This window comes from Budorcas taxicolor, chromosome X (assembly GCF_023091745.1).
Source record: "Budorcas taxicolor isolate Tak-1 chromosome X, Takin1.1, whole genome shotgun sequence".
NCBI classification, from domain to species: Eukaryota; Metazoa; Chordata; class Mammalia; order Artiodactyla; family Bovidae; genus Budorcas; species Budorcas taxicolor.
The window spans coordinates 79,987,469-80,014,127 of record NC_068935.1 but is presented as its reverse complement, the minus strand read 5'-3'; the positions used below and the strand labels follow the sequence as shown (position 1 = coordinate 80,014,127).

At 39.7% G+C, this 26,659-nt stretch overlaps 1 protein-coding gene across 1 annotated transcript in view; it reads left to right on the top strand.

Annotated features, from left to right (window-relative positions):
• Positions 1-18,646, top strand: part of IGBP1 (immunoglobulin binding protein 1) — a 44,963-nt gene extending 26,317 nt beyond the window's left edge. The window contains exon 6 of the mRNA XM_052663338.1: positions 18,170-18,646. Within this exon, the coding sequence (XP_052519298.1) occupies positions 18,170-18,312 (143 nt within the window). The 3' untranslated portion in view covers positions 18,313-18,646. The remainder of the gene's footprint in view (positions 1-18,169) is intronic.
• The last annotated feature ends 8,013 nt before the right edge of the window (positions 18,647-26,659 follow it).

Sequence of the window (26,659 nt, the reverse complement as noted above, 5' to 3'; positions counted from 1 at the left end):
GCTGTAAACAATCACATGTGGCCAGACGAACCTGTACCGGCAGGCTAGATAACCTTCAGAGGAGTTCATAAGTTGAAACACTCTTGTTATGCTCAGGAATTTTTATTGACTTGGAGCTGTAAGTTAACTTCTTCTCCAAGAGAGGTAATGGGGGTCAGCCCCCCGTAAAGTCAGAGGTATAGGTGAGAGCATGAAAGAGTAAAGTGGGTAGACTCTGGTTTTGGGGGTAGATGCTCAGGAACAGGGGGTTTCCTGAGGCTTGATCACGCCTTTGTGTATGCTGAAACCTCCTTCCTTATGACCTTTGCTATGGGTGGAGTTCCTCACGCTGGCTCCCAGCAGTTTCCCTCATAAATGTTTTGTAGTTTCCAGAGTATAGTATATTTCCCCCTTCTTGGTTAAGTTTGTGTGCTGTGCTTAGTCATATCCGACTCTTTGCAACTCATGGACTGTAGCCCGCCAGGCTTCTGTGTCCATGGGATTCTCCAGGCAAGAATACTGGAGTGGGTTGCCATGCCCTCCTCCGGGGGACCTTTCCAACCCAGGGATCAAACCCAGGTCTCCTGCTTTGCAGGCAGATTCTTTACCATCTGAGCCACCAGGGAAGCCCAAGAATACTGGAGTGGGTAGCTTATCCCTTTTAAGTTAAGTTTACTCCTTGATATTTTATTCATTTTGATGCAATTTTAAACAGTATTTTTTTTTGCTTTCTCTTTATGATATTTTATTATTAGTGTATAGAAACAAAAGATTTCTGTGTATTGATCTTGTATCTGACAACCTTGTTGAATTCCTTTATTAGTTCTAATAGTTTTATTAGTTCTAATGGGTGAAGACTTTAGGGTTTTCTAGATATGATATGTCATCTGCAAATAGTGACAATTTTACTTCTTCCCTTCCAACTTGGATGCTTTTTAAAAATTTTTCTTGTCTGATTGGTGTGACTAGGACTTCCAATACTATGTTGAACAGAAGTGGCAAGAATGGGTATACTTGTCCTGGTCCAGAATTTAGTGGGAAAGCTTCCACCTTTTCACCACTGAGTATGACATTCGTTGTGAGTTTGTCTTAAATGGCCTTTATTATGTTGAGATATGTTTCCTTGATACCCACTTTCAGAGTTTTTATTATTAACGTTAAATTTTGTCAAATGGCTTTTCTGCATCTATTGAGATGATCATGTGATTTTTAGCCTTCCTTTTGTTAATGTGGTATATCATATTAATTTGCATATATTATCTTTGTGACCGTGGAATAAATTCAACTTGACCATGGTGTATGATCCTTTTTATATATTTTTAGATTTGATTTGCTAATATTTTGTTGAAGATTTTTACATTTATTTTCATCAAATATACTGGCCTGTGGCCTTTTTCTGTAGTGTCTTTGGTTTTGGTATCAGGGTGTTGGTAGCCTCGTAGAATGAATTTGAGAGTGTTCCTTCCTTTTCAATTTCTTGAAAAGTTTGAGGACAGGTATTAGTTCTTCCTTATGTTCAGTAGAATTCCCCCATGAAGTCATCTGGTCCTGGACTTTTGCTTGCTGGGAGTGTTTAAATTACAGATTCAACTTCATGTCTCATGATAGGTCTGTTCAGATTGCCTGTTTTTTCTTGTTTCAGTTTTGGCAGGTGTAGAGTTTCTAGAAATTTGTTAATTTCTTGTCAGTTGTCCAATTTGTTGGCATTTAACTGTTCACAGTATCCTCTTAAGACTTTTGGTATATATGTGGTTTTGGTTTTCATTTCTCCTGTTTTCTTATTTTGTTTATTTGGGTCCTTTCTCTTTTCTTCTTAATGAGCCTGGCTAAAGTTTTATCAATTTTATCTTTTTAGAAAACTAGCTCTTGGTTTCATTGATCTTTTCTGCTCTTTTGGTCTCTGTTTTATATATTTCCTTTCTGATCTTTATCATTTCCTTCCTTTTGCTGACTTTGGGCTTTGTTCTTCTTTTTCTAATTCTTTCAGGTCATAGGTTAGGTTGTTTGAGATTTTTCTTATTCTTGAGGAAGACCTGTATAGCTTTAAACATCCCTCTTGGAACTGCTTTTGCTATATCCCATAGATTTTGAAATGTTGTGTTTCCATTTTTATTTGCCTCAAAGTATTTTATGATTTCCACTTTGATTTCATCGTTGACCCATTTGTTTTTTTAGTAGTATGTTGTTTAGCCTCCACATATTTGTTCTCTTCCCATTTTTCTTTCTGTGGTTGATTCTGGTTTCATACTGTAGTGATGAAAGAAATGGTTGATTTAATTTCTGTCCTCTTAAATTTTAAAACATATTTATTTATTTGGCTGCATCGGATCTTAGTTGCAACATGTGGGATCTTTCGTTGCAGCACACAGGATCTTTCATTGCGGCACGAAGGCTCTTCTTTGTGGCTCATGGACCCTTTGTTGTGGGGCATGGACTTCTTTCTAGTTGTGGCACATAGGCCCTATAGTGTGTGGGCTCAGTAGTTGTGGCACGCAGCAGGCTCAGTAATTGCAGCATGTAGGCTTAGTTGCCCTGCAGCATGTGGGATCTTAGTTCCCTGACCAGGAATCAAACCTGCACCCCCTGCATTGGAAGGTGGATTCTTAACTGCTGGACCACCAGAGAAGTCCTCTGTCCTCTTCAATTTGTTGAAACTTGTTTTGTGACCTCTCCTTGTATGTGATCTCTCCTGGAGGACATTCCATGTGTATTTGAATGTATATTCTACTGATTTTGGATATAATGTCCTATAGATACCTATTAAGTTTAACTGGTATATTATGTCATTTAAAACTACTGTTTCCCTATTGATTTTCTGTCTGGATGCTCTGTCCATTTGATGTGAGTGGGTTGTGAAAGTCTCTTACTATTACTGTATTATTGTTATTTTCTTCCTTTATGTCTGTTAGTATTTGCTTCATATATATAGGTGCTTCTGTATTGGGTGCATATATGTTAACGAGTGTAATAGCTTCTTTTATTAACCCCTTTAGCATTTTATAATGCTGCTATTTCTCTTTTGGTATAGCTTTATTTTAAAGTCTATTTTGTCTGAAATGAGTCTTGCTTCCCTCTTATCATTTCCATTCACATGAAGTATCTATTTCCATCCCCTCACTTTCTGTCTATGTATGTATTTAGCCCTGAAGTGAGTCTCTCACATGGAGCATATTGAAATGTCTTGTTTTTTTAACCAGTCAGCCTATGTCTTTTGGTAGGAGCATTTAGTCCTATGATTATGGTATGTACTTCATTGCCATTTTATTACTTATTTTCCAGGGTTTTTTTTTTTTTTTTTTTTGGTAGTTCTTCTCTATTCATTTCTTCTTTTTGTTTCTACTGTTGTGGTTTCAATTTCTTTTGTAGTATGCTTGGGTTCCTTCTTCTTTTTGGTTTCTGTGTATCTGTTGTAGTTTTTTATTTGTGATTACCATATATGTTAGTTAACATGTAATTATATCTACATGTTTTAAACTGGTAGTCATTTAAGTTTAAATGCATTCTTAAAGATCTACATTTCTACTGTCCTCCCTCACCTTTTGTGTTTTTGATGTCATATTTTTCATCTTCATACTTATCTGTTTATTGTAGTTATAGTTGCTTTTACAATTTTTTTGTCTTTTAATCTACACACTGGCTCATTATCTTTGATCTTTACTATATATTGTCTTTCCTAGTGGGGTTTTCTCTTTCCTATAGTTTCTTCTTTTCCATTTAGAGAGACCTTTCACTGTTTCTTTTAGGGTAGGTTTAATATTGATGAATTCTTTTAAGTTTTTACTTGTCTAAGAAGTTCTTTCTCCTTGTAAATGGAATAATTATAAGTGGAATCATCTTGCTGGGTAGGGTGTCCTAGGTTGCAGTTTTTTCCCTTTCAAGGCTTAGAGTATATAATGCCATTCCCTGCTGGTTTGCAAAGCTTCTGTGGAGAAATCAGTTGATAGCCTTTTGGGGATTCCCTTGTATGTGACTCTGTTATTCTCTTGCTGCTGCCTTTAAAATTCTTGCTTTATCTTTAACTTTTGCTATTTTAATTATGATATGTCTTGGTGTGGGTCTGTATGGTTTCATTGTAGGGGGGACCTTCTCTGCTTCCTGTACCTGAATATGTTTCCTTTTTCAGGTTGGGGACATTTTCAGCCATACTTTTCTTCAAGTACATTTTTGATCCCCTTCTCTCTCCTCTCTTTCTTGAACTCCTATAATGTGAATATTGGTGAGCTTAGTGTTAGCCCAAAGATCTTATAGATTCCTTACATTTCTTTTTTTTTCATTTGTGTTTCTGCTCTTCTGATTAGGTGATTTCCATTATTCTGTCTTCCAGATCCTTTGTGCTTTCTTGTGTATCACTTAGTCTGATATTCATTCCTTGTAGTGTTTTTATTTCAGATATGAAATTATGTTTTTTGATTGAATCTTTTAAATATAATCTGTGATCATTAATATATGATCATTCCTTGTTAAAATGATCAGTGTTCAGATCAGTTATTTGCCCTATTTCAGTTAATATTTTTTATTGCCAATGTTTCAAATTCTTTTTCTGGTAAATTGTTTCTATTTCATTATTTATTTGGGGATTTTCTCTTCCTCTTTCAATTGAGAGCAATTATTCTGCCTTTTCATTTTACCTAACTTTCTGTGCCTCTGAATTTAGATAAACAGGTACTTCTTATGGTCTGGAAGGGGTGTTCCTATGTGGGAGCATCCCTTTGCAGACTGTGTATGCCCAGTGCCTTTCATGGGAGATGGATTTGATGTGGACACCAGTCATGTCTTTCCTCAGGGTGTACTCACAGCTATCACCTTGATAGAGGGTGTGGCTGGAGATGGAGGTGCTAGCACAGGGTGGGAAGTGGGACTTCCTCTCTGCTCAGTGTCTGTCACCACCCTGTCAGGGACTGAGTCTGATCCCAAGTTGCGGGAGCGGAAGTCCTGAGGGGTGAGCTTGAGCTGGCTCCATTCCCATTAAGTTTGTGTTTTCCCTGCTCCCCATACTTGGGACCGTTGCCATAAAGGAGGAGAATGCCGAGCCAAGTAGGGCTTGTGTGCCTACAGAGATCCAATGCTCTGCCTTTGTAGAGGTCTGCAGCTTCCCTAAGATGCAGCCAATGGTTGTGTCTTTTCCCCAGTTGTGGCTACCCTAGGGCTAGTGCCACACTGTGACATGGAGTGGGCATGGCCAGAGCATTCTCTCAGCTTGGAGTGGGGCACCCATGCGGCAAAGTGGTTGTGGGCAACCCAGCAGCTGTGTTGCCATCAGAAGTCTAGGGTGCTTCTGGAATGCCTCTTGAGTAAATCCTGCCACTGCTGCCCAGCCTGGGCTCTGCCTCACGACCAGGTCACCTCTCCATCTCAAGGTCAAGTTTTTCCCAGATCCTGGCCACCCTAGTTCCAGTACCACACTTGTGGCATGAAGTGAACAGGGCTGGAGCATTCTTTCAGCTCTGGCTGGAGAGCATAGCATGGCTGTGCACAGTGTGTTACAGGAAAGCAGTAGCCTAAGCCAAACTTTTCTCTGTCCTGCCTGGGGGAAGTCCACCTGTGCTCTACTCATGAGTGGAGCCCAGGCTTCTCTATGGACTTCCGTTTATCTTTTCTTACAACGTTGACTGTACAGGAATCTTTCTGCCAATTTCCAGTTTTTAGTGAGAATTGTTCCACGTGTAGATTTATTTTTGATGTTTTCATGGGGAAAGGTGAGCTCCACATCTTTCTCCACCCTCTTGATCTCCTATCAAGAGATACATTTTAAATATAAAGGTACAGATTGGTCAAACATAAAATGATTTAAAAAAAACCATGCTAACAATAGACATAAGAAAGTTGCAATAGCTATAGTAATGTCAGATAAGGTAGACTTCAAGACAAAAGGTGTTACTGGACTTTGAAAAGGACATTTAGTGCTAATAAAAGGGTCAATTTATTTGGAAGACACAGGAATCCTAAATGTGTTTGTGTCTAATAACAACTTTCAAATTACATGAAGGAAAAATTGACAGAATTAAATGGAGAAATAGACAAATCTACAACCATAGTTGGAGATTTTCATACTTTTCTTTCAGTAACCGAAAAATTTCTGGACAGAAAATCAGTAAGGACATAGAAGATCTGGACAGCACTGGCAGCCACTTTAACCTCTTTGACATTTACAATAACCTCTTTGACATATCCAATAACTGCAAGATACACTTTTTTTCAAGTGCACATGGTATGTTCACCAACTTAGACTATGTTGTAGGCAACCAAATAAGTGTCCATAAATTTTCAAAGATAGAAATTACACTGTGTTCCCTGACTACAACCTAATTTAATTAGCAGTCAATAACAGCATACCTGGGACTTCCCTGGAGTGGTAAAGAATCTACCTGCCAATGCAGGAGATGCAGGTTCAATCCCTGAGTCGGGAAGATCCCCTGGAGAAAAAAATGGCAGCCCACTCCAGTATTCTTGCCTGGGAAATCCCATAGACAGAGGAGCCTGGCAGGCTATGGTCTGTGGTGTTGCGGGAGAGTCAGACACAACTTAGCGACTAAACCAGGCTTCCCAGGTAGCTAGCTCAGTGATAAAGAATTCACCTGCCAAGCAGGAGGCATGGGTTCAATCCAAGGGTCAGAAAGATCCCCTGGAGAAGGAAATGGCAACCCACTCCAGTATTCTTGCCTGGGAAATCCCATTAGCAGAGGAGCCTGGTGGGCTACAGTCCATGGGGTCATAAGAGTTGGACACAACTTAGTGACTAAACAACAACGTACCTAGGAAGTCCCTAAATTTTTTAAAGTTAAACAACATACTTCTAAATAACCCATCAAAGAAGAAATCACAAAGAAAATTAGGAAGTATTTGTAACTGAATAATAGTGAAATACATGAAAACTTGTGAGATACAACTGAAGCAGTGCTGAGAGGGAAGTGTATAACTTTCAGTAGTTATATTAGAAAAAAGAAAGGTAAAATCAGTTACTAAGATACTACCTTAAGAAGTTGGAGAAAACAAGAACAAAATAAGCCTAAAGTATATAAAAGAAAGGAAACAATAAAGACAGCCTGGGGGTCAGGGTTGGTGGTAGTATTGTTGCACAAAAGTTGAACATATATATACTCCCATGACAGTTTCACTCCCAAGTATATACCTAAGAGGGATGAGAGCCTTCTATCTTCAAAAGGTTTGTACAAGAATGCTCATAGCACCATTATTTGTAATACCCCAGAGTGAACACTACTCTAAATGCCCATACATTATAGAATGGATAAATAAATTTTGGCATATCTGCACAGTGAAATACTGTTAACAATAAGGTTAAACAGACTATAGTTCTTCAGTTATAAGTAATAACAAATATTAATTTGTTAAATTTTACAAACATAATTTGAGGGGGAAAAAAACACAGAAGAGCATAGAATTCAGACCCAGGTGAAACTTGTGTATGCTGGTTAAAAGCCAGTATGATGTTCACCCTTAGTGGGAGATTATGAGTGAAACTGGACCTGAGGGCAACTTCTGAGGAATTAGTAATGTTTTGTATCTTAATTTGGGCACTGATTATATGGATATGTTCAGATGTGAAAACTGATTTAGCTATCCTGTGTTTGTGTATTTTTCTGCATGTATGTTGTTATACTTCAATAAAAACACAAAAGAAAAAATTCATAGATAATATTTATAACAAAACTAAGTGACAGTGTGTTCCCATGAAATTCAAAAACAGGTAAGGGAAGATCATTATAACCACAAGATCAACTAGTAATGGGCATCTGTGTAAGCAGAAAGAGTTGACCATCTGAAAGACCTGAAAATGGGAGAATTCCAAAACAGCAAACAGTATTCGCTAATAAGTGTGGCATTCTGACAGGTGCTGTTTCATTGCATTTGAGGTGGTTTTGGTTCGCATTTCCCTCATGATTAGTGATGTTGAGCATCTTTTCATGTGCCTGTTGGTCATGTGTTTGTCTTCTTTGGAAAATGTTTAGATCTTCTGCCCATTTTGTAATCAAATTGTATTGAGTTGTCTGAGTTCTTAATATATTTTGGATATTAACCCCTTATCAGACATATCATTTGCCAATATCTTCTCCCATTCAGTAGTTTTTTGTTTTGCTCATGGTTTCCTTTGCTGTGCAAAAGCTTTTTAGTTTCATATGGTCCTATTTGTTTACTTTTGCTTTTGTTGTCCTTGCCTGAGGAGATTTATCAAAAAAGAAAATATTGCTAAGACTGAGTTCAAAGAACATACTGCCTATGTTTTCTTCTAGATGTTTTATGGTTTTAGGTCTTATATTTAAGTCTTTAATTCATTTTGACTTTATTTTTGTAAACGATGTGAAAAAATGGTCTAGTTTTATTTTACATATAGCTATCTTGTTTTCCTAACACCACTTAGCCATAAAAAAGAATGAAATCTTGCAATTTGTGACAGTATGGGTGGATCTGGAGGGTATTATGCTAAGTGAAATAAGTCAAAGAAAGATGAATACTGTATGTTTTCACTTATATGTGGAATCTAAAATATAAAAAAAAATGAGCACCCCAAAACCCAGAAACAGACTCAGAGATACAGAGAATAAACTAGTGGTTGCCAGAAGTGAGAAGAATGGGAGGAAGAGTGCAATAGGTGAAGGGGATTAAAAGATACAATTTACCAGTTATAAAATAAATAAGGCACAAGGATGTAACTTATGGTACCAAGAATATAGTCAATAATATTATAATACCTTTGTATGATGCATAACCTGTACAAATATAGAATCACTGTGTTGTACATCTGAAGCAAATATTGTAAGTCACCTATACTTGAATTAAAAAATTTTAATTAAAAAAAAATAAGTGTGGCAGTTCATTTTAAGAACAGTAGTTGAAATGGGAGGGGTTTTACCTTCCAATGAAAACTGAATGAATACAAGGAATCTCTTGTCAGAAGGTCTGAAAGGGATGGAGCTGTCTAACCCTTAATGAACTCTTGAAAATGAGGCACCGGATCTCCCTACTCACACAGTCCCACACTGAGGAGAAATTGTTGAGAATAGAATTCAGATGAGCAGAACAGGGACAATAAAGGAGGAGGAAAGAGAAGGTCTGAGAATGGGAGAGAGGACCACAACCAAGACTCTAATCAAGTAAGTCATTATATTCCTTTAACATACATTCAAAACAGAAAGTGTGCCTCTGTGAAGTTAGAAAAGCCACTCTGAACCATACTTCTTTCTGAAAGTTCAGGAAAGCTTAGCACAGTGAAGAATGAGCAACAGATTGTGATAATGGTTGCACAACTCTGAATATACTAAAAACCACTGAATTGTGTACTTTAAATGGGTGAATTTTATGGTATGTGAATAATATCTCAAGAAAGCTGTAGGAAAAATGAATGGGAGATTACCAAGATCAAATGTCACACAAAATTATTATAAGGAGAAAAAAGAATCAAAAGCATTCCATGTTGCTTATCTGTTTTATGTAAGTAGTATGTATATGTTAATCCCATACTCCTCATTTGTCCCTCCCTCCCTCTCCCCTTTGGTAACCATAAGTTTGTTTTCTGTCTGTAAGTCAGTTTCTGTTCTGTATGTAGATTCATTTGTATTATTTTTTAGATTCCACATGTAAGTTATATAAAGGAATATAATCTGAAAAAATACAGATATATGTAAGTGAATCACTTTGCTGTACACCTAAAACTAACAATTTTGTAAATCAACTATATTTCAATTTTTTAAAAAGGGAAAAAAAGCATTCCAGAAAGACACACTCAAAGAACAACAAATCTAAAATATACTGTTTAAAAATTAGTTCGAAGACATTAATAAAATTAAAGAAGACACAGAAGAACAATACGTAGCAGGATTAGAAAAATTCAGAAATGTAGTGACAACTTGGGGCAATAAGAGGAAAGAATCGTTTCAGAAATGAAGGCTAAGGCAGCACACTCTCTGACATAAATCATAGCAATATTTTTAAAGCTCTGTCTCCTCAGGCAGAGGAAACAAAAGCAGAAATAAACAAACGAAACTGATTTAAATTTAAAGACTTCTGCACCACAAAGGAAACCAACAACAAAATGAAAAAACAGCCTACAGAATGGGAGAAAATATTTGTAAATGATATGCCCAATAAGGGGTTAATATCCAGACTACATAGACAGCTCATATAATCGATATGGAAAAAATAATTTAAGAATAGACAGAAGATGCAAGGAGCTCAAACCCAGTGCTCTGTGACAACTTAGAGGGGTGGGAGGTGGGAGGGAGGTTCAAGAGGGAGGAGACATGTATACCTATGGCTGATTCATGTTGATGGATGGCGGAAACCAACACAATATTATAAGTCAATTATCCTCCAATTAAATAAATTTTAAAAAAAGAAGTAAGGAACTATACAGAGGGAAGTCGGAAGGGGGAAAACAAATATTTATATTAACCCATACTTCCGGAATATAGAAAAATGATACTGATGAACCTATTTGCAGGACAGGAATAGAGACGCGGATATAGAGAACTGACTTGGGGAAACAGCAGGGGAGGGAGAGGATGGGGCTAGTTGAGAGAGTGGCACTGACATATATACACCCCCATGTGTAAAACAGACAGCTCCCTGTCACAGGGAGCTCAGCCCGGCACTGTGATGGCCTAGAGGGGTGGGCTGGCGTGGGAAGTGGGAGGGAAGTTCAAGAGGGAGGGGATATATATATATATACTTATGGCTGATTCACATAGCTGTATGGCAGAAATCAACACAACACTAAAGCAATTATCTGCCTGTTAAAAAAAAAATGGACAGAAGACCTGAGACATTTTTCCAAAGAAGATATACAGTTAACAAACAGGTACATGAGAAGATGCTCAGCATTGCTAATCATCTGAGAAAGGCAAGTCAAAACCATAATGAAATATCCTCTCACACTTGTCAGAATGCCTATCATCAAGAAGTCTACAAATAACAAGTGTTGGTAAGGATGTGTAGAAGTGGGAACTCTAGTATCCTGTTGCTACTGCTGCTTAGTTGGTTCAGTCGTATCCGACTCTGTGAGACCCTATGGACTACAGCCTGCCAGGCTTCTCTGTCCATGGGATTCTCCAGGCAAGAATACTGGGGTGGGTTGCCCTGCCCTCCTCCAGGGGATCTTCCCAACCCAGGGATCAAACCCGGTTCTCCTGTACTGCAGGCAGGTTCTTTACTGCTGAGCCATCAGGGAAGCCCAGTACACTGTTGGTAAGAATATAAATCGGTGCAGCTATTATGGAAGGCAGTGTAGTGGTTCCTCAAAAATTAAAGTAGAACTACCATATGATACAGCAATTCCACTCCTGGATTTTTAATTTCATTTTTTTTAAACTGGAGGATAATTGCTTTACATTGTTTTGGTTTCTGCCACACAGCAGTATGAATCAGCCATAAGTATATATCTATGTCCCCTCCCTCTTGAACCTCCCTCCTACTCTACCTCCACCCCATCCCATCCCTCTAGGTTGTTACAGAGCACCAGGTTGAGCTCCCTGGGTTGTACAGCAACTTCCCACTCAGTTCAGTTCAGTTCAGTTGCTCAGTCGTGTCCGACTCTTTGCGACCCCATGAACCGTAGCACACCAGGCCTCCCTGTCAATCACCAACTCCCGGAGTCCACCCAAACCCATGTCCATCGAGTCAGTGATGCCATCCAACCATCTCATCCTCTGTCGTCCCCTTCTCCTGCCCTCAATCCCTCCTAGCATCAGGGTCTTTTCCAATGAGTCAGCTCTCCGCATCAGGTGGCCACAGTATTGGAGTTTCAGCTTCAAAATCAGTCCTTCCAATGAACACCCAGGACTGATTTCCTTTAGGGTGGACTGGTTGGATCTCCTTGCAGTCCAAGGGACTCTCAAGAGTCTTCTCCAACACCACAGTTCAAAAGCATCAATTCTTCAGTGCTCACCTTTCTTTATAGTCCAACTCTCACATCCATACATGACCACTGGAAAAACAATAGCTTTGACTAGAAGGACCTTTGTTGGCAAAGTAATGTCTCTGTTTTTGAATATGCTGTCTAGGTTGGTCATAACTTTCCTTCCAAGGAGTGTCTTTTAATTTCATGGCTGCAATCACTGCCTGCAGTGATTTTGGAGCCCAGAAAAATAGTCAGCCACTATTTCTGCATCTGTTTGCCATGAAGTGATGGGACCAGGTGCCGTGATCTTAGTTTTCTGAATGTTGAGCTTTAAGCCAACTTTTTCACTTTCACTCTCATCAAGAGGCTTTTTAGTTTCTCTTCACTTTGCCACAAGGGTGGTGTCATCTGCATGTCTGAGGTTATTGATATTTCTCCCGGCAATCTTGATTCCAGCTTGTGCTTTCTCCAGCCCAGCGTTTCTCATGATGTACTCTGCATATAAGTTAAATAAGCAGGGTGACAATATACAGCCTTGACGTACTCCTTTTCCTATTTGGAACAGGTCTGTTGTTCCACGTCCAGATCTAACTTGCTTCCTGACCTGCATACAGGTTTCTCAAGAGGCAGGTCAAGTGCTCTGGTATGCCCATCTCTTTCAGACTAGCTAGCTGTTTTACATATGTTTTTACATACAGTAATATATATGTTTCAGTGCTATTCTCAATTCGTCCCACCCTCTCCTTCCCCCACCGTGTCCACAAGTCAGTTCTCTATGTCTGCGTCTCTATTCCTGCCTTGCAAATAGGTTAATCAGTACCGTTTTTCTAGATTCCATATATCTACATTAATATATGATATTTGTTTCTCTCTTTCTGACTTCACTCTGTGTAACAGGCTCTCAGTTCATCCAGCTCATGAGAACTGACTCAGATTCATTCCTTTTTATGGCTACCACTCCTGGATTTTTAATCCATAGAAAATGAAAACACTAATTCAAAAAAATACTTGCACCCCAATGTTCATAGCAGCATTGTTTACATTGCCCAATATATGGAAGCAACCTAAAGTCTCAATAAGTGAATAGATAAGATGTGGTATATATATGCAATGTATTATATCTTATATGCAATTAGATGTGATATATATATATGCAATGTATATATATGCAATGCCATTAAAAAGAATGAAATATTGCCATTTGCAACAACATGGATGGCCCCTAGAGGGTAATAGGCTTGGTGAAAGAAGTCGAGAAAGACAAATATTGTATGATATCACTTATATGTGGAATCTAAATATATATTAATAAATAATCTAATAACAAATAATCCAATAATAAATATATCTATGAGAACTAGAGTCAGAGATATAGAGAACAAACAGGTAGTAACAAGTGAGGAGAGGAAAGGGAGGGAAGGGCAAGGTGGTAGGGGATTAAGAGGTACAAGCTACTATGGATAAAACAAATAAGCTATAGGAATATATTGCATAGCACAGGAAATACAGCCAATATTTTTAAACTATAAATAGAGTATAATCTATAAAATACTGAATTATTATTTTGTACTCCTGAAACTGGCTCATTTGAAAAGACCCTGATACTGGGAAAGATTGAAAGCAAGAGAAGGGGATGACAGAGAATGAGATGGTTGAATGGCATCACCAACTCAATGGACATGAGTTTGAGTAAACTCCGGGAGTTGGTGATGGACAGGGAGGCCTGACGTGCTGTAGTCCATGGGGTAGAAAAGAGTCAGACACAACTGAGTGATTGAACTAAACTCCTGAAACTAATATAATATTGTAAATCACCTATACTTCAATTTGAATAAGAAAAAAGAAACAAAACGACTGAGTGAACACAACAGAAAATACCTTTCTAAAGTAAGAAACTTTTAAATCCAAAAGAAACAAAGATAAACAGAATTCTAGAGAAAGTGAAACATGAAAAGTTAGCAGAGACATATGGAATAAGATTATCTGAAAAAGAAAACTAAAGCAAGGAAAGGAAATAAATGCTTAAAAGTAATATTGAGGAAACTTTCCTGGAACTAAAAAAAAAAAGATTTGATTTTAAAAAGCACAATACCTGAGAATTTTGACTCAGAATGACCAACAACAAAATTCACATTCTAATAAAATTACTAGATTTTTCCTTTTAAAGAGAAGAAATGTCTTGGATACTTCAGCAAAAACAGTAGGTAGTTTGTAAAGGAAGGAAAATTGGATCATCTTCAAACTTTTTGACACCAATACTTTGTACTAGAAGAAAATGGAGTAACATTTAAGATATTCAAGGGGAAAAAATGTAAGTCAAGGACATTATATCTGGTAAAAATGACTTTTAGGTATAAATGGCACAGGTATTTATCAACATGCTAGAACTCAGGAAATATTGGTTCCATAATCCCTTACTGAGAAATTTGCTGAAGAATGAACATAAGACAACCAAAATAAAAGACACTGATATCAGGACTGGTGGTTAACATTAAATAAATAGTTACATATAGAAATAAGACTAAATGAGATTTAAAAGGGAGGGAGTAGAGTATTAATACCTATATACCCTGGGCTCTGATAACATAGATATAGCATAACTTTTTTTAATGAAGAAATGGGGAAAGCACATGCAAAAAAAAAAGAACTATTCTCAGCAGTTATATTGGTAGCAGTATTAGTTATTCCAAGACTGTGTACTATGAGATAATATAACTGAGTAATTATGAGTAATTATTCAAATTCCATCATCGTCTGTCTTTTGAGGGCTAAGACTTTTAGTGTGGAAGAATACAGATGTACTTCAAAAGAATTTAAGTTAGAAACAAAACAGCCCTGTAGTCTTGAATATGAACTCATGAGGAATTTTATTTAAAAGTAAACATACACAGACACACTTTTGCTTTATCCACTGAAAAGACTTAGAAATAATGAACAGCCCAGAAGCAGTGAGCACACCTAGTAACTCAGTTTGTATTCTTGAAATACCATTCCCATTCAAAGAAACCAGGATGTATTAGAGAGATAGCTAACTCCAGGTCTGGAAATAAGATTAACTTGGAACATCTTGTCATAGAAGATAGGAAAGAAGCTTTAAAAGACTACTACAGTCATATCAAAAAGTCTCAGAAGCCAATTTGAAGATGTTTCCACAGGCCAGACAGTTTGGCTTCCAAAAGGATAATTGCCAGTAGCAACGAGTACATCTAGTACCCAAAACTTGGGTTCTAATACCATTTTCCAATTAAAGGAACCAAGGGCTCTTTAGAGAAATGGGTAATTCTAGTGTTGGAGCAGGGAATGTAAAAGATGAACCTGAAATATCTTGTACTCTAGAAAATGAAGAAACACTGAAAAAACAAGAGCAAACAAACTATTGAGGTGTTAATGTGACACAGAGCCTGCTGAAAGAATTGTCACTGGCCAAAACTGGAAGAATGTGAGCAGGAAAATAACAGTATTGGATTATAACAAAAATTATAAAACAAGTATCCATGAGTGTATAGTGATAGAAATAAATGACTAAACTGTACAGAAAAATTCCAAATTTGTGTGTATATACCTGCCTACACCTGTCTCAAGGAGGTGAAGCATAACTCCTCACTTCGTAAGTAGGCTGTGTTTAGTTACTTGCTTCCAAAGACTATAATGTAGAAGAAGGGAGGAGCAGTAACTTCACAGTTGGGAACCCTACAAACACTACCTTAAGTAATCCTAGTTAACATCAGCAGTAATAAGTCATGTAATAAGGTGTATAGCCTTGATTTGCTGTGATGAGGAGGGAGCCTCTCTGTGTTATTCTCCTCCAAGTCATAACCCTAGTCTAATTATGAGAAAAACATCAGGCAATGCCAGGTTGAGGAACATTCTGCAAAATACCTGAGTATACCTCAAAACTGTCCAAGTCATCAAAAACTAGGAAAGGGAGAAATTGTCACAGCCAAGAGCAGACTAAGGAGACAGGGGACTAAATGTAATATGGAATATTTGATGCAATCCTGGAACCAAGAGAAAAAAAATAGGACATTAGGTGAAACCTAAGGAAATTTGAATAAAGTATGAGCTTTAGTTGTTAATTATGTATGTATCAGTATTGGTTCATTACTTATGACACACAAACCACAGTACTGTAAGATGTTAACAATAAAGGGAAATGGGGTACAGATGTATAAGAACTCTGTACTATCACAATTTTTCTGTAAATTAAAACTATTCTAAAATTTAAAAGTTGGAACATCTTTTAGAAGTCATTGCAATTCATTGAAACCCACCAAATATGAGTCCCACCAAATCCATGAGTCCATAACTGTATTTTAAAAGAAAAATTGTTCAGTTTCAAAGGATGGTAAGGAGCTAATTTAGTGCCTTGAGAAATGGTAAATTAAAGTGAAAGAATCAGGCATTTATCTTGTCCTTTTTTTCTGGGTGACTAAATAGTAGTAGATGAGGGGAAGCCTGTCTTTATAAAAGCATTCTATTTAGTAAAAAAAAAAGATGTTAAAGTTAAGAGTATCACCTTTTTGAAACCCCAGGAAAATTAATGAATATAGACATTGAGCATCAACAGCTGCTAACATCACAGCATGTGAGACACAAATACTGTGTGCCAACACCACCTATTTTGATGTGGAAGGAATCAACCCTGAGTCACATCAAGCTCTGTAACCACTTGCCAATCTGCAAAAATACAGAAGAACATGTTGGACTCCATCACTACTATGTAGTCAGCAAAATCCAGATTTTTTCAGAAACTACAGGTCAAATGCTCCAGCCTCTTCGATAGATAACTTGTAAAGAAAGAAAGGGACTGAAGAAGAAACCTGTAAATTAAAAATATATCAAAATATTTTTAAATGGGTAAAACTAACGTCAGAAACATAATGCCAAGTGAGAGAAGTCAGACACAAAAGACCACATGTTACTTGATTCCATGTATGTGAAATCTTCAGAATAAGCAAATCTGTAGAGATAGAAGGTAGATTAATGATTTCCAGGGAAGGAAGTAATGAGAATTAACTGCAAATGAGTAGAAGGAATTTTTTAGGGGTGATAGAAAATTTTTTTGAGACAGCAATTTTTAATATTTATTTGGCTGTGTTGGGTCTTAATTGAAGCATGTGAGATCTAGTTCTCTGACCAGGGACCGAACCTGGGCTCCCTGCACTGGAAGCATGGAGTCTTAGCTTCTGGACCACAAGGAAAGTCCCGGGGTGATAAAAATTTTAAAAATTGGATTGTAGTGATGGTTGCACAACTCTGTACTAAAGATCTTTGAGTAAAAAATCAGTGTAGAAATGGACAACTCTGGGGTCTGGGGATGCATGCTTGGATAATAAACTCGAAGAAGTTATTACTATAAAAGGTAATATAGTGGTTACCTTTGGAGGGCGAGGATATGATTTGGATGCTCATAGAGAAGCCTTGTGGATGGGTACAGAAAATCTATTTCTTGACCCAAGAGGAGGCTATAAAGGTATAGCCTCCTTATGAAAGTTTAAGTTATATGTATTTTTGTGTGATTTCCAGTATCTTTTATTTTACAATAAAAGGGTTAAATAGAACACAGGACTCTTAAGCTATTAAAAGAGATCAGGTTCCCTACATATTTCATTCTTTATCATAGTGACGAGAGTATTTCTCATGGGCAAATTCAAGGTAGCTAGGAAATGTTCCCCTTACCTCACAGCAGAAAGAAAAATTCAGTGCAGAAGAGAAATGGAGCATTTAGTTTCATTTCTTTTGAGTGTACACTGCATGACAAGTGCCATTTGGACCTCACACCCTGTTCCAAACATGTGCAAAATAACATACATTATTTTCTGGTGGGTTCAACTGCCCTTGATATCCAGTTTTACACATAAAATTGTTGAACTGTAATAAAGGAAATGGAAGGAGGAGGAGCAGTCACCTATAGTCAAATCACAAATCATAAAATCAAATATTTTTTACTTTAGTGTTTTGTCATGCTAGTGGGATAACCACTATACTACGGAAATACTTCAGTGTTTTTGGTTTGCTGGGGTTTTGTTGGTCAGTTGGCATTTGTTTTCTGTTGTGAGGGCTTAGCCATTTTAGCAAGAATTCTTTCCCAAAATATAATTCATTTTGAGGGGCAACTTTTATGTGTTTGCCTTCTTATGAAAACAGCTCAGAGAATTTTGTCTTACATGTCACCTGTTAAGTAATATTAAGTACTGTCCCCAATTCTGCTTGTCCCAGGGTAGACAGCTAGCTATATTTTCCTTGTCTTCATGTTATGTGGTCGCGTTCAGAGTGGAGCTGGGGCCCATGACAGTCCCTCCTTTCCTCACCCCTGCTTTCTCATTTTTGATTGGGCAGAGTTTAAAAGAGCAGCTCAGCAACAAGAAGATCAGGAGCATGAGGAGGAAGAGGATGATCAGGCAGTCCGCAAAGCTCGAGAGTGGGATGACTGGAAGGACACCCATCCTAGAGGTTATGGCAACCGGCAGAACATGGGTTAGCCTCCCCACAACAAGACAGGACAACAGGGGCTTACATCTTGCCTGCCAAGGACAACTATGCCGTCTCCCCCTCCCTGGTCTTCTGCTTCAGCTGTGTACAACGAAGGCAGAGATGCTTAGTCTTGCTTAGTGTTCAATAAAATGTCAAGCAATGAAGTGTGTATTTGTACCCTAAATGACAAGCCAGAAATCTTGTTTTGGCATTAATCATTCTCATCATGGTATATTTTAATTTTCTTAAGTAGAAAGAAAAGACTGAGAAATGACTCTGTATAATCAATCAAGGCTGTATGAATTATCTTGAAAAAAATAAAATAAAATAAAGGTTCCCTTCTATCACATGCGCCTGTGCAGAAATAATGGTATCAGCTGCTTTTTTGGGAGACTTGGGGGAAGGGGGTCAGCTATGGGTCCCTGTGCTTATGGCAAGATCCTGGTCATCTCTCTTCGACATAGGCCGTGAGTTACCCAGCATCAGAGCTGCCCAGGCTAGCTGGAGCTTGCTTTCTCCTTCCTGCCCTGGTACTGTGAACTAACCCAACACTTGCTTTATAGGAATGAGCATAAAAGCCAGGACTTTTCCTGTCATATGACCCTGTTTTCAGGAATTTTAGCTATAAACGAACTGATCATAATAATCCTATCTACCCAGTCTTCCTTGCCTCAGCCATGAGAAATGAGGAAACAGATAAAGCACTATGAGAGCCATCCTTGTGTGTGCATCTGAGACTAGGGCCTTTACTCTAGAATTATCTGAAACCCTTAGGGTAAAGAATAGTTGAGGCTATAGCCTAACTCTTAAGTGGGCTGCTGGATCATTGTGGCCCTCTTTGCCTGTTCTATGCATACCTGGCATGGTCCCAAGCAGTCAATGTGCTGTGGTGGTCATTTTGCTGGTAATAAGGTGCCTGCAGTCATGCCAATAACGGAGTGGACAAGAGGGGACGGCAACGATGACAAGGAAAAGTACCTGCTTTCTGCAGTAAAGAGAAGACATCCTCAGCTCCCGAGTTGATACTCTAGAACAGCAACCATGTGTTGAAACAAATGATCTGTATAGAAAACATACTTTTGTTCTATGTGGCTTTGGTACACTTAGATTTTCTGTTAAGAAGATGACTCAGCCTTCCTATTCTAGCTCCTGCAGTCTAGCTTAGGAGAGGGGTTTGAAAAGGAGACTTAGTTCCCTTTCCTTTGCAGGGTGTTATGTGGAGTGCTGTCAGGCAATGAGTAGGAGGTTGTGTTTAGTGGCAGATGACAGAAAACTACCAATAATACATTTGTAAATTGCTTAATAAAGGGTTCATGTCACCCTCACAACATAAGCTCCTGAAACTGGTGGAGCACAGATTAACTTCTCCAAGGATGTGGGAAGCAAACATTCATTTTTTTAGTTCTTTTCCAATCATTGCCAGGCTGCCTCTAGCAATGGCCTATTTCCTGCCCTCCAAACTCCACCCTGAGCTCATTCCCCAAATGGGCCAGGTTAGGGTTTTCCCCTTGGTCCGAGTCTATTTAAAGATGGTCTTTTCAGAAGATCAGCTTGATTAAGCCCCCTCACATTCTGATATCTAAGAGGCAAACTAGACAAGGTGGTTTTGAATCCTGGCTTTAAAGTTGAAAGCTGTGTGACCTTGGGCAATATAATCTCTGAACTGCTCCTCTGTTTTCTTATATTTGCAGGTGAGCTGTTTCATGGGATTGCTGTAAGAGTTCAATGTATAACAGACTGAAGTGTTTTCATCTGAGCCCAGTGACTACAGTCTGTCCACTAGGACGGGAAAGGAAACGGACAGATAAATATGGGGAACTCTGTTCTGTGCCAGGTACTGGAGCCAGCACTTTCACATGCTATTAACACTCACAGTGACCCTGCAAAATAGGTGGCATTGTCCCCATTTTACAGGTGAGAAAACAAGCCCAGAGAAGCTGAATGATCTCTTCAAGTTCACATGAGTAAGAAGCTCTGCTTCTATCATTGTCCATGTGCTTCCCAATTGCTTGTGCTTTTGTTATGCATCTTAAAAGGGCTTAAAAAGGGAGCAGCTTTAAAAATTCAAGCCCAAACCACCACTTACACATTATTGGAACTCTAGAAATTCCTTTTTAGCTGACTCACCAAACAAAAGGTTATGCCAGCCTGCCTCCCCCCTGCCATTTCCCCCTCAGATGGAGGATAAGAAGACAGAGGCGGTGAGCAAACCCATCTTCCTCCATTTTCCTCCCCAGTCCTCTGCTCCTGCCAACCGGGTTGCTAAAAACAAACAAACAAAAAACACCTTCTCACCCTAACAAGGCATTTCAGGGTCCTAGAGTGAGTTCTGTTTGGTGCGCTCCAGGAAGCCAGGACTTAGAGCATTCCACAGACGTTAATAATAGTAGGTTGCACTATGTTTATTTCATCTATGCTGCTCATTTCATTCTCACAGTCCGTCGGGCAGGAGATGATGCCTTCATTTTACAGGGAGGGAAACCAGCGTGGGGAAATACAGTGAGTGACTTAGTTCAGTAACATGGCTAAATAAATACATGGACTGTGCAAATATCAGTGCAGCCAAAGTATTTGCCCTCTGTAGCTCTCACATGGAGGACAATTATTTAGAAAAGGTGAATACTGAGCACTATTTCTTTTAAAGCCATTATGTGGTGATTTGTCCTTTCCGCTCATTCTTTTCAACATCCCTGTAAGAAACACAGGGCAGGGGACTGAGTGAGCAGATTCCAAGCTCAAGAAATTGGAGTTAAGTGTTCTGAGTTAGAGTCTATCCTCTGGGCTCTGCTGCTCCCTAGCCAGGTGACCCAGGCCACCCAGGTCACCAGGGTCACTGCTGTCATTTAAAACAACATGTAAAGGACAAAGCTTTTGAAACTTGATCCACCTCTCTGTGTCTTCTGAAAGCCAAAATCCTCCTCTGCTTGCTGTGGGCCTCCAGTTTGCTCATCAGCACAATAGACACACTGCCACCTGGTTCTGTCGGACACCCAAGATAGCACTCTGACCGTTGCCTCCTTGCAAAACAGCCCCTTCCTACACCTGCATGTCGTTTCCTCATATTACTTTTCACCCATTCATCCAAGGTACAGTTTAACCTTGGCTCAGTTCCCTCACACTCCATAGAAAGGAGATGTGTGTTTTGTCAGATGCTAACAGTATCTGGCCTACTTACCTCACAGGCCAGAATGAGGAGCTAATGAAATCAAATATGGAAAAGCACTTTGAACAATTATAAAACACGGCACAATTATTTGTAAGTTTGGAAGCCAGAGGAGGGGATGTATTTTTTTTTATTCAGTGTTTCACAACTATAACCCCTATGCCCCCATTGCTTTGGGGTTCCCCAGGTGGCTCAGTGGTAAAGAAGTAAAGTGAAGTGAAGTGAAGTGAAAGTCACTCAGTCGTGTCCAACTCTTTGCGACCCAATGGGCTATAAGTCCATGGGGTTCTTCAGGCCAGAATTCTGGAGTGGGTAGCCTTTCCCTTCTCCCAGGGATAGAACCCAGGTCTCCCACATTGCAGGCAGATTCTTTACCAGCTGAGCCACAAGGGAAGCCTGCCAATTCAGGAGCCACAGGAGATGCAGTTTCAATCCCTGGGTCGGGAAGATCCCCTGGAGGAGGAAATGGCAACCCACTCCAGTATTCCTGCCTGGGAAATCCCATGGACAGAGGAGCCTTGTGGGCTATGGTCCATGGGGCCACAAAGAGTTGGACATGACTGAGCGACAGAGCACACATATATCACCACCAGCGAAAAGGTTTGTGACATGCTTTTCTTTGTGTGCTGGAGATGACCAGCATAGGAAAGAATTGTTACATGCAGTAGAAATTGAGAACTGGATTTTACTTATCTGCCCACCAGGTCACCCTTGACAAATGTATGTGAAAGGATGGTAAACAAAGTCTTAATTTCAGTTTCTTGTTCCACCTGGCAATAAGTCCCTCCAAGAGAGTACAACATGGCAATGATTTAGGCTAGCCTATTCCTGTGTGGGAGCATGAATAAAAATAGCTGCCATGTATTGAGTACCTACTGTATACAAGGAGTTAATACAACAAAAGCCCATGGTAGATCATATTATTGCCTCAGTCTGTAAATGAGGAACTTGAAGCTCAGAGACGGGATTTCTCAAAGGTCACTTGGTCCTCAGAGTTGAGCTGGGCCTGGATTCCAGGTGGACCTGACTCCATAGGCCACATCCTTCCAGTCCACCATGCTCCCTAGGAAGTACAAAGCAGAGAGGACATATGAAGGTGGGTGAGACACCCTGCTCTAGTGATAACCACTCCCCTCCTCTCTCTAAATTTTGAGCAACAATTCCATCAGTTTTGCCTGCCAGGCCCTTCAAGGGTACATCTGAGACCTGCACACCAAGGGAACATCCCTGACTCATAAATCTCCCCTTCCTGGGGCCCCACATCCCTCAGCCTGTAGAATATTCCTGCTCCCAAGGCCAGGCCCACCTGCTCTCCCCTCCCAGCCCTAACTGATGTTGGTACAAGTAAATCTTTCAAACCCTCTCTTCCACCCTCTCACCTGGGGGTTCCTACATATTTTCTAAGCCAGTCAAAGCCCCCTCCCCTTCTTGATCTACCAGGCCCTCCTGGACAACTGAGACCAGTCCCAGGCCATGAGCACATGACTTTTCAGCCAGGGGCCGGGAGGGCAGATTTCTGCCTGAATTCTGAGGCCCTTCCACATTTAGCGATAGATAGCACGTCTGCTATCCTGCTGCCCTTGTCCTGGGCTCAGACATTGAGAGATTGGCAGAAAGGCTCGTCACCAGCTTTATGGAACCTGTCTTTTCCTTTCCTTGTCTACCTTCTACCTAGGTGAGCTCACCCCGCCTCCACCCTCCGTGACTGACCACATGTGTGCTGATGGCCTTGATCTTTCTGCTGAGCTCCCTGACCTATATCCCATCATCTACCACACAGTGCCTCTTGATGAACAAAAATGCAAATTCAACAGCCTGGCAATGAACTCATTCCACTCCTCATTCCCCACCCTTCTGGCTCCATTAGAGCGTCTTAGGGCCCCTTCGCCTATTTAGTTCTCTTCCTGAGAAGCTCGGCACTGTGTCTGGCCTTCTCCCCTTCACAAAGCCGGCATTCAGTGTCTGCAGAATGAATTGCTGAATGAATGAATCCCATCATGAATCATGCTTCTTTGTCAGGCAGATTCACCATAATGCAGCCTCTTTCTTTTCATATTCAAACAACTTTCCATAAAAGAAAACCTAGTATCCCTTCACCTTAAAGCAGCAATCATTTCTCTCTCAGACCTACTTTCATCCTATCACTGAAGGGACCACATTTTCACAAAATATAATCAGTGAAGAGGTCTGCTTTATACTTGACTTTGAAATCTTAGTGTGTCATATACTATAGAGTCTGCCTTATAATAATTTTAATGACTGCTGATTAGTCTATAAGATTGCTATATAATAGCTTACTTAGCCAGGCCCAGATTTTGAACATTTGGATTGTTTCCAGGTTTCTCCTGCTATTTCCTTTATTCATTTAACAAAGCAAATTACCTTATTTGCTTGGATTCACACAAAATATCCCTGGAGGAGGAGGGATGTGGGGTTGTTAGAGGCCAGGAGTGGGAAGGAGACTTTTCATTGAATTTTCCAATAGGCGCTTTTAAATTTTGAATCATGTGAATATGCTGATAATCCAAGATATATATGCCAAAAACTTACTGTACATGGAGCATCCCACTAGAAGCTTGATATAGCCCTGGGATCTACACTAACTTCCTAATGTGTTCTCCTAAAAATATGTATAATGTACCTTGGGAATCCAGAGGAGAGAACAGGGTGGAGAATTTCAGACAATGACATTTTCACTGAACCTTGAAGCATGGGTAAGAGTTAGGCTAATAAATAGACCACCATGGGCCAAGGCCCAGAATAGCAAAGGGCACTTCCTGGTTGGGAAAAAGAGACTGTATCCGGTGTGTTGTGAAAGTTATGGGAAATGAGTCTTTCAAGGAGGGCAGAAACCAGTGTAGAAAGAGCTCTGGAGGCCAGGCTTTGGGGTTCAAACTTGATCCCAGAGGCCATGGGAGCCTTTGGAGGGTTGGAAATAGGGCAGAGGGTAAGAGCTCTGTTTGACAGCAATCCTCTGGCAGCAAAGGACCAAAGGAAAGGAGGGCAGCAGGGAGCAGCCTGCTGAAGTCCAGGAGACAGTGACCAAGGCCTGATGTAGGAGACCAGCTGTCCCAGTGAGCCTTTGTTTTAGCACTGAAGGTCCTGTGTCCTGGGCAACCCCTCAGTCTCTGGCAAATAGACATGTTAGGTCATTCTAGCCTGAATCAAGACACTAGATACTGCATTCTCCCCAGCCTGCCTGCTCTGAGAAATGATCTCACGACTTCCAAGACATTTTGAAATATCAATTTCTGGCCCCCATCTGTCCCCTTCTCCAGCCACTACTCTTGGATTCATTTACTTTCAGTAGGTTCTTTCTGGGCTTCCCAGGTGGCTCAGATGGTAAAGGATCTACCCACAGTGCAGGAGACCCCGGTTTGATTCCTGGGTCAGGAAGATCCCTGGAGAAGGGAATGGCAACCCACTCCAGTATTCTTGCCTGGAGAATCCTATGGACAGAGGAGCCTGGTGGGCCATAGTCCATGGGGTCAGGAGGAGTTGGATACAACTGAGCGACCAACACACATATAGGTTCTTTCTAGAGCTGCTGATCTCCAGACATAAAGTGATTTATAAGGAAAACATCCCCATTCACCAAAGTCCAGTCTTCTGTCTTTCTGTTCCCCTCCACAAACCTGAGGCTCCCACCAAATGAAAGTAGTCCCTGTGCCAAAGCAAAGCTGCAGACTTCTTGGTCTCCCAGGCCACCTCAAGACAGATCATGCTCTCTGCTTCTCTGCTTGATTGGGCAGAGTTTATTTTTATTTTTTTTAATTTAAATTTATTTAATTGGAAGCTAATTACTTTACAGTATTGTATTGGTTTTGCCATACATCAACATGAATCTCTGCTTGTCAGAGCACCTCTCCATAGCTGAATGCCAGTACCATGAAGCAGCTCCTGGGTGTCACACACTGCCTGAGAACTTTTCAAACATTACCACTAGTCCTCACAGCAAATAAATATGATTAGTCCCTTTTTCCAGAGGAGACTCAGAGAGGGGAAATGTCTTGTCCGGGGTCACACAGCTACTAGCCTTCCCCTCTGTCTTCTTCACAGTTCTCTGATGGCCCTAATCCTTGTATTGATGCTGTGTGCATTTCTCTCACACCCTGCCAGCCCCATGACCCACCAGACACACAACTGTCAACCTAGAACAATTCCATGCTTGTAGTAGAACCCCAATAAAAAGTTGGTGAAAGAAGGGACTATGTATCGATATGTCCCTTGTGTAGTACCTAACACAATGCCTGGTATTAGATAGGATCTCCTATTCAGCAAAGAAAAAGCAAGAGAATTCCAGAAAAACGTCTATTTCAGCTTCATTGACTACACTAAATGAAGTTTGACCGTGTGGATCACAAAAAAATGTGGAAAACTCTTCAAGAGATGGGAATACCATATCACCTTACCTGTTTCCTAAGAAACCTGTATGCAGGTCATGAAGCAACAGTTAGACTGGACGTGGAACAACAGACTGGCTTAAAATTGGGAAAGGAATATGTCAATGCTATATATTATCACCCTGCTTATTTAACTTATATGAAAGTACATCATGCGAAATGCTGGGCTGGATGAATCACAAGCTGAAATCAAGAGAAATATCAACAACTTCAGATATGCAGATGATACCACTCTAGTGGCAGAAAGCAAAGAGGAACTAAAGAGCCTCTTTTTTTTTTGTAATAAGAATTTTATGAAGTCTTTATGAAATCAAAATACTCATCACCAGATATTTTTGTAAAATTTTCATTATGAAAAGCAATAACCAAAGTAAACACATATTACAATGCAGAAATAATTGCAAGGATATCGAGAATAGAAGAATCAAAAAATTATAAATACTATACTCAAAGATATGTGCAAAGCTATCACATCCATAAAATAAAAATCATAAGGTATAGAAAATGCAGAACCAAAAGTTGTTCAAAATTTTAAAATAATAATAGAAATATAAAAATCAGTAAACATTTTGGAAGCTGACATAAAGAGCCTCTTGATGAGGGTAAAAGAGGAGAATGAAAAAGCTGGCTTAAAGTTCAACATCAAAAAACTAAGATCATGGCATCCAGTCCCATCACTTCATGGAAAATAGATGGGGAAACAATGGAAACAGTGACAGACTTTATTTTGGGGGGCTCCAAAATCACTGCAGATGGTGGGTGACTGCCCCCACGAAATTAAAAGATGCT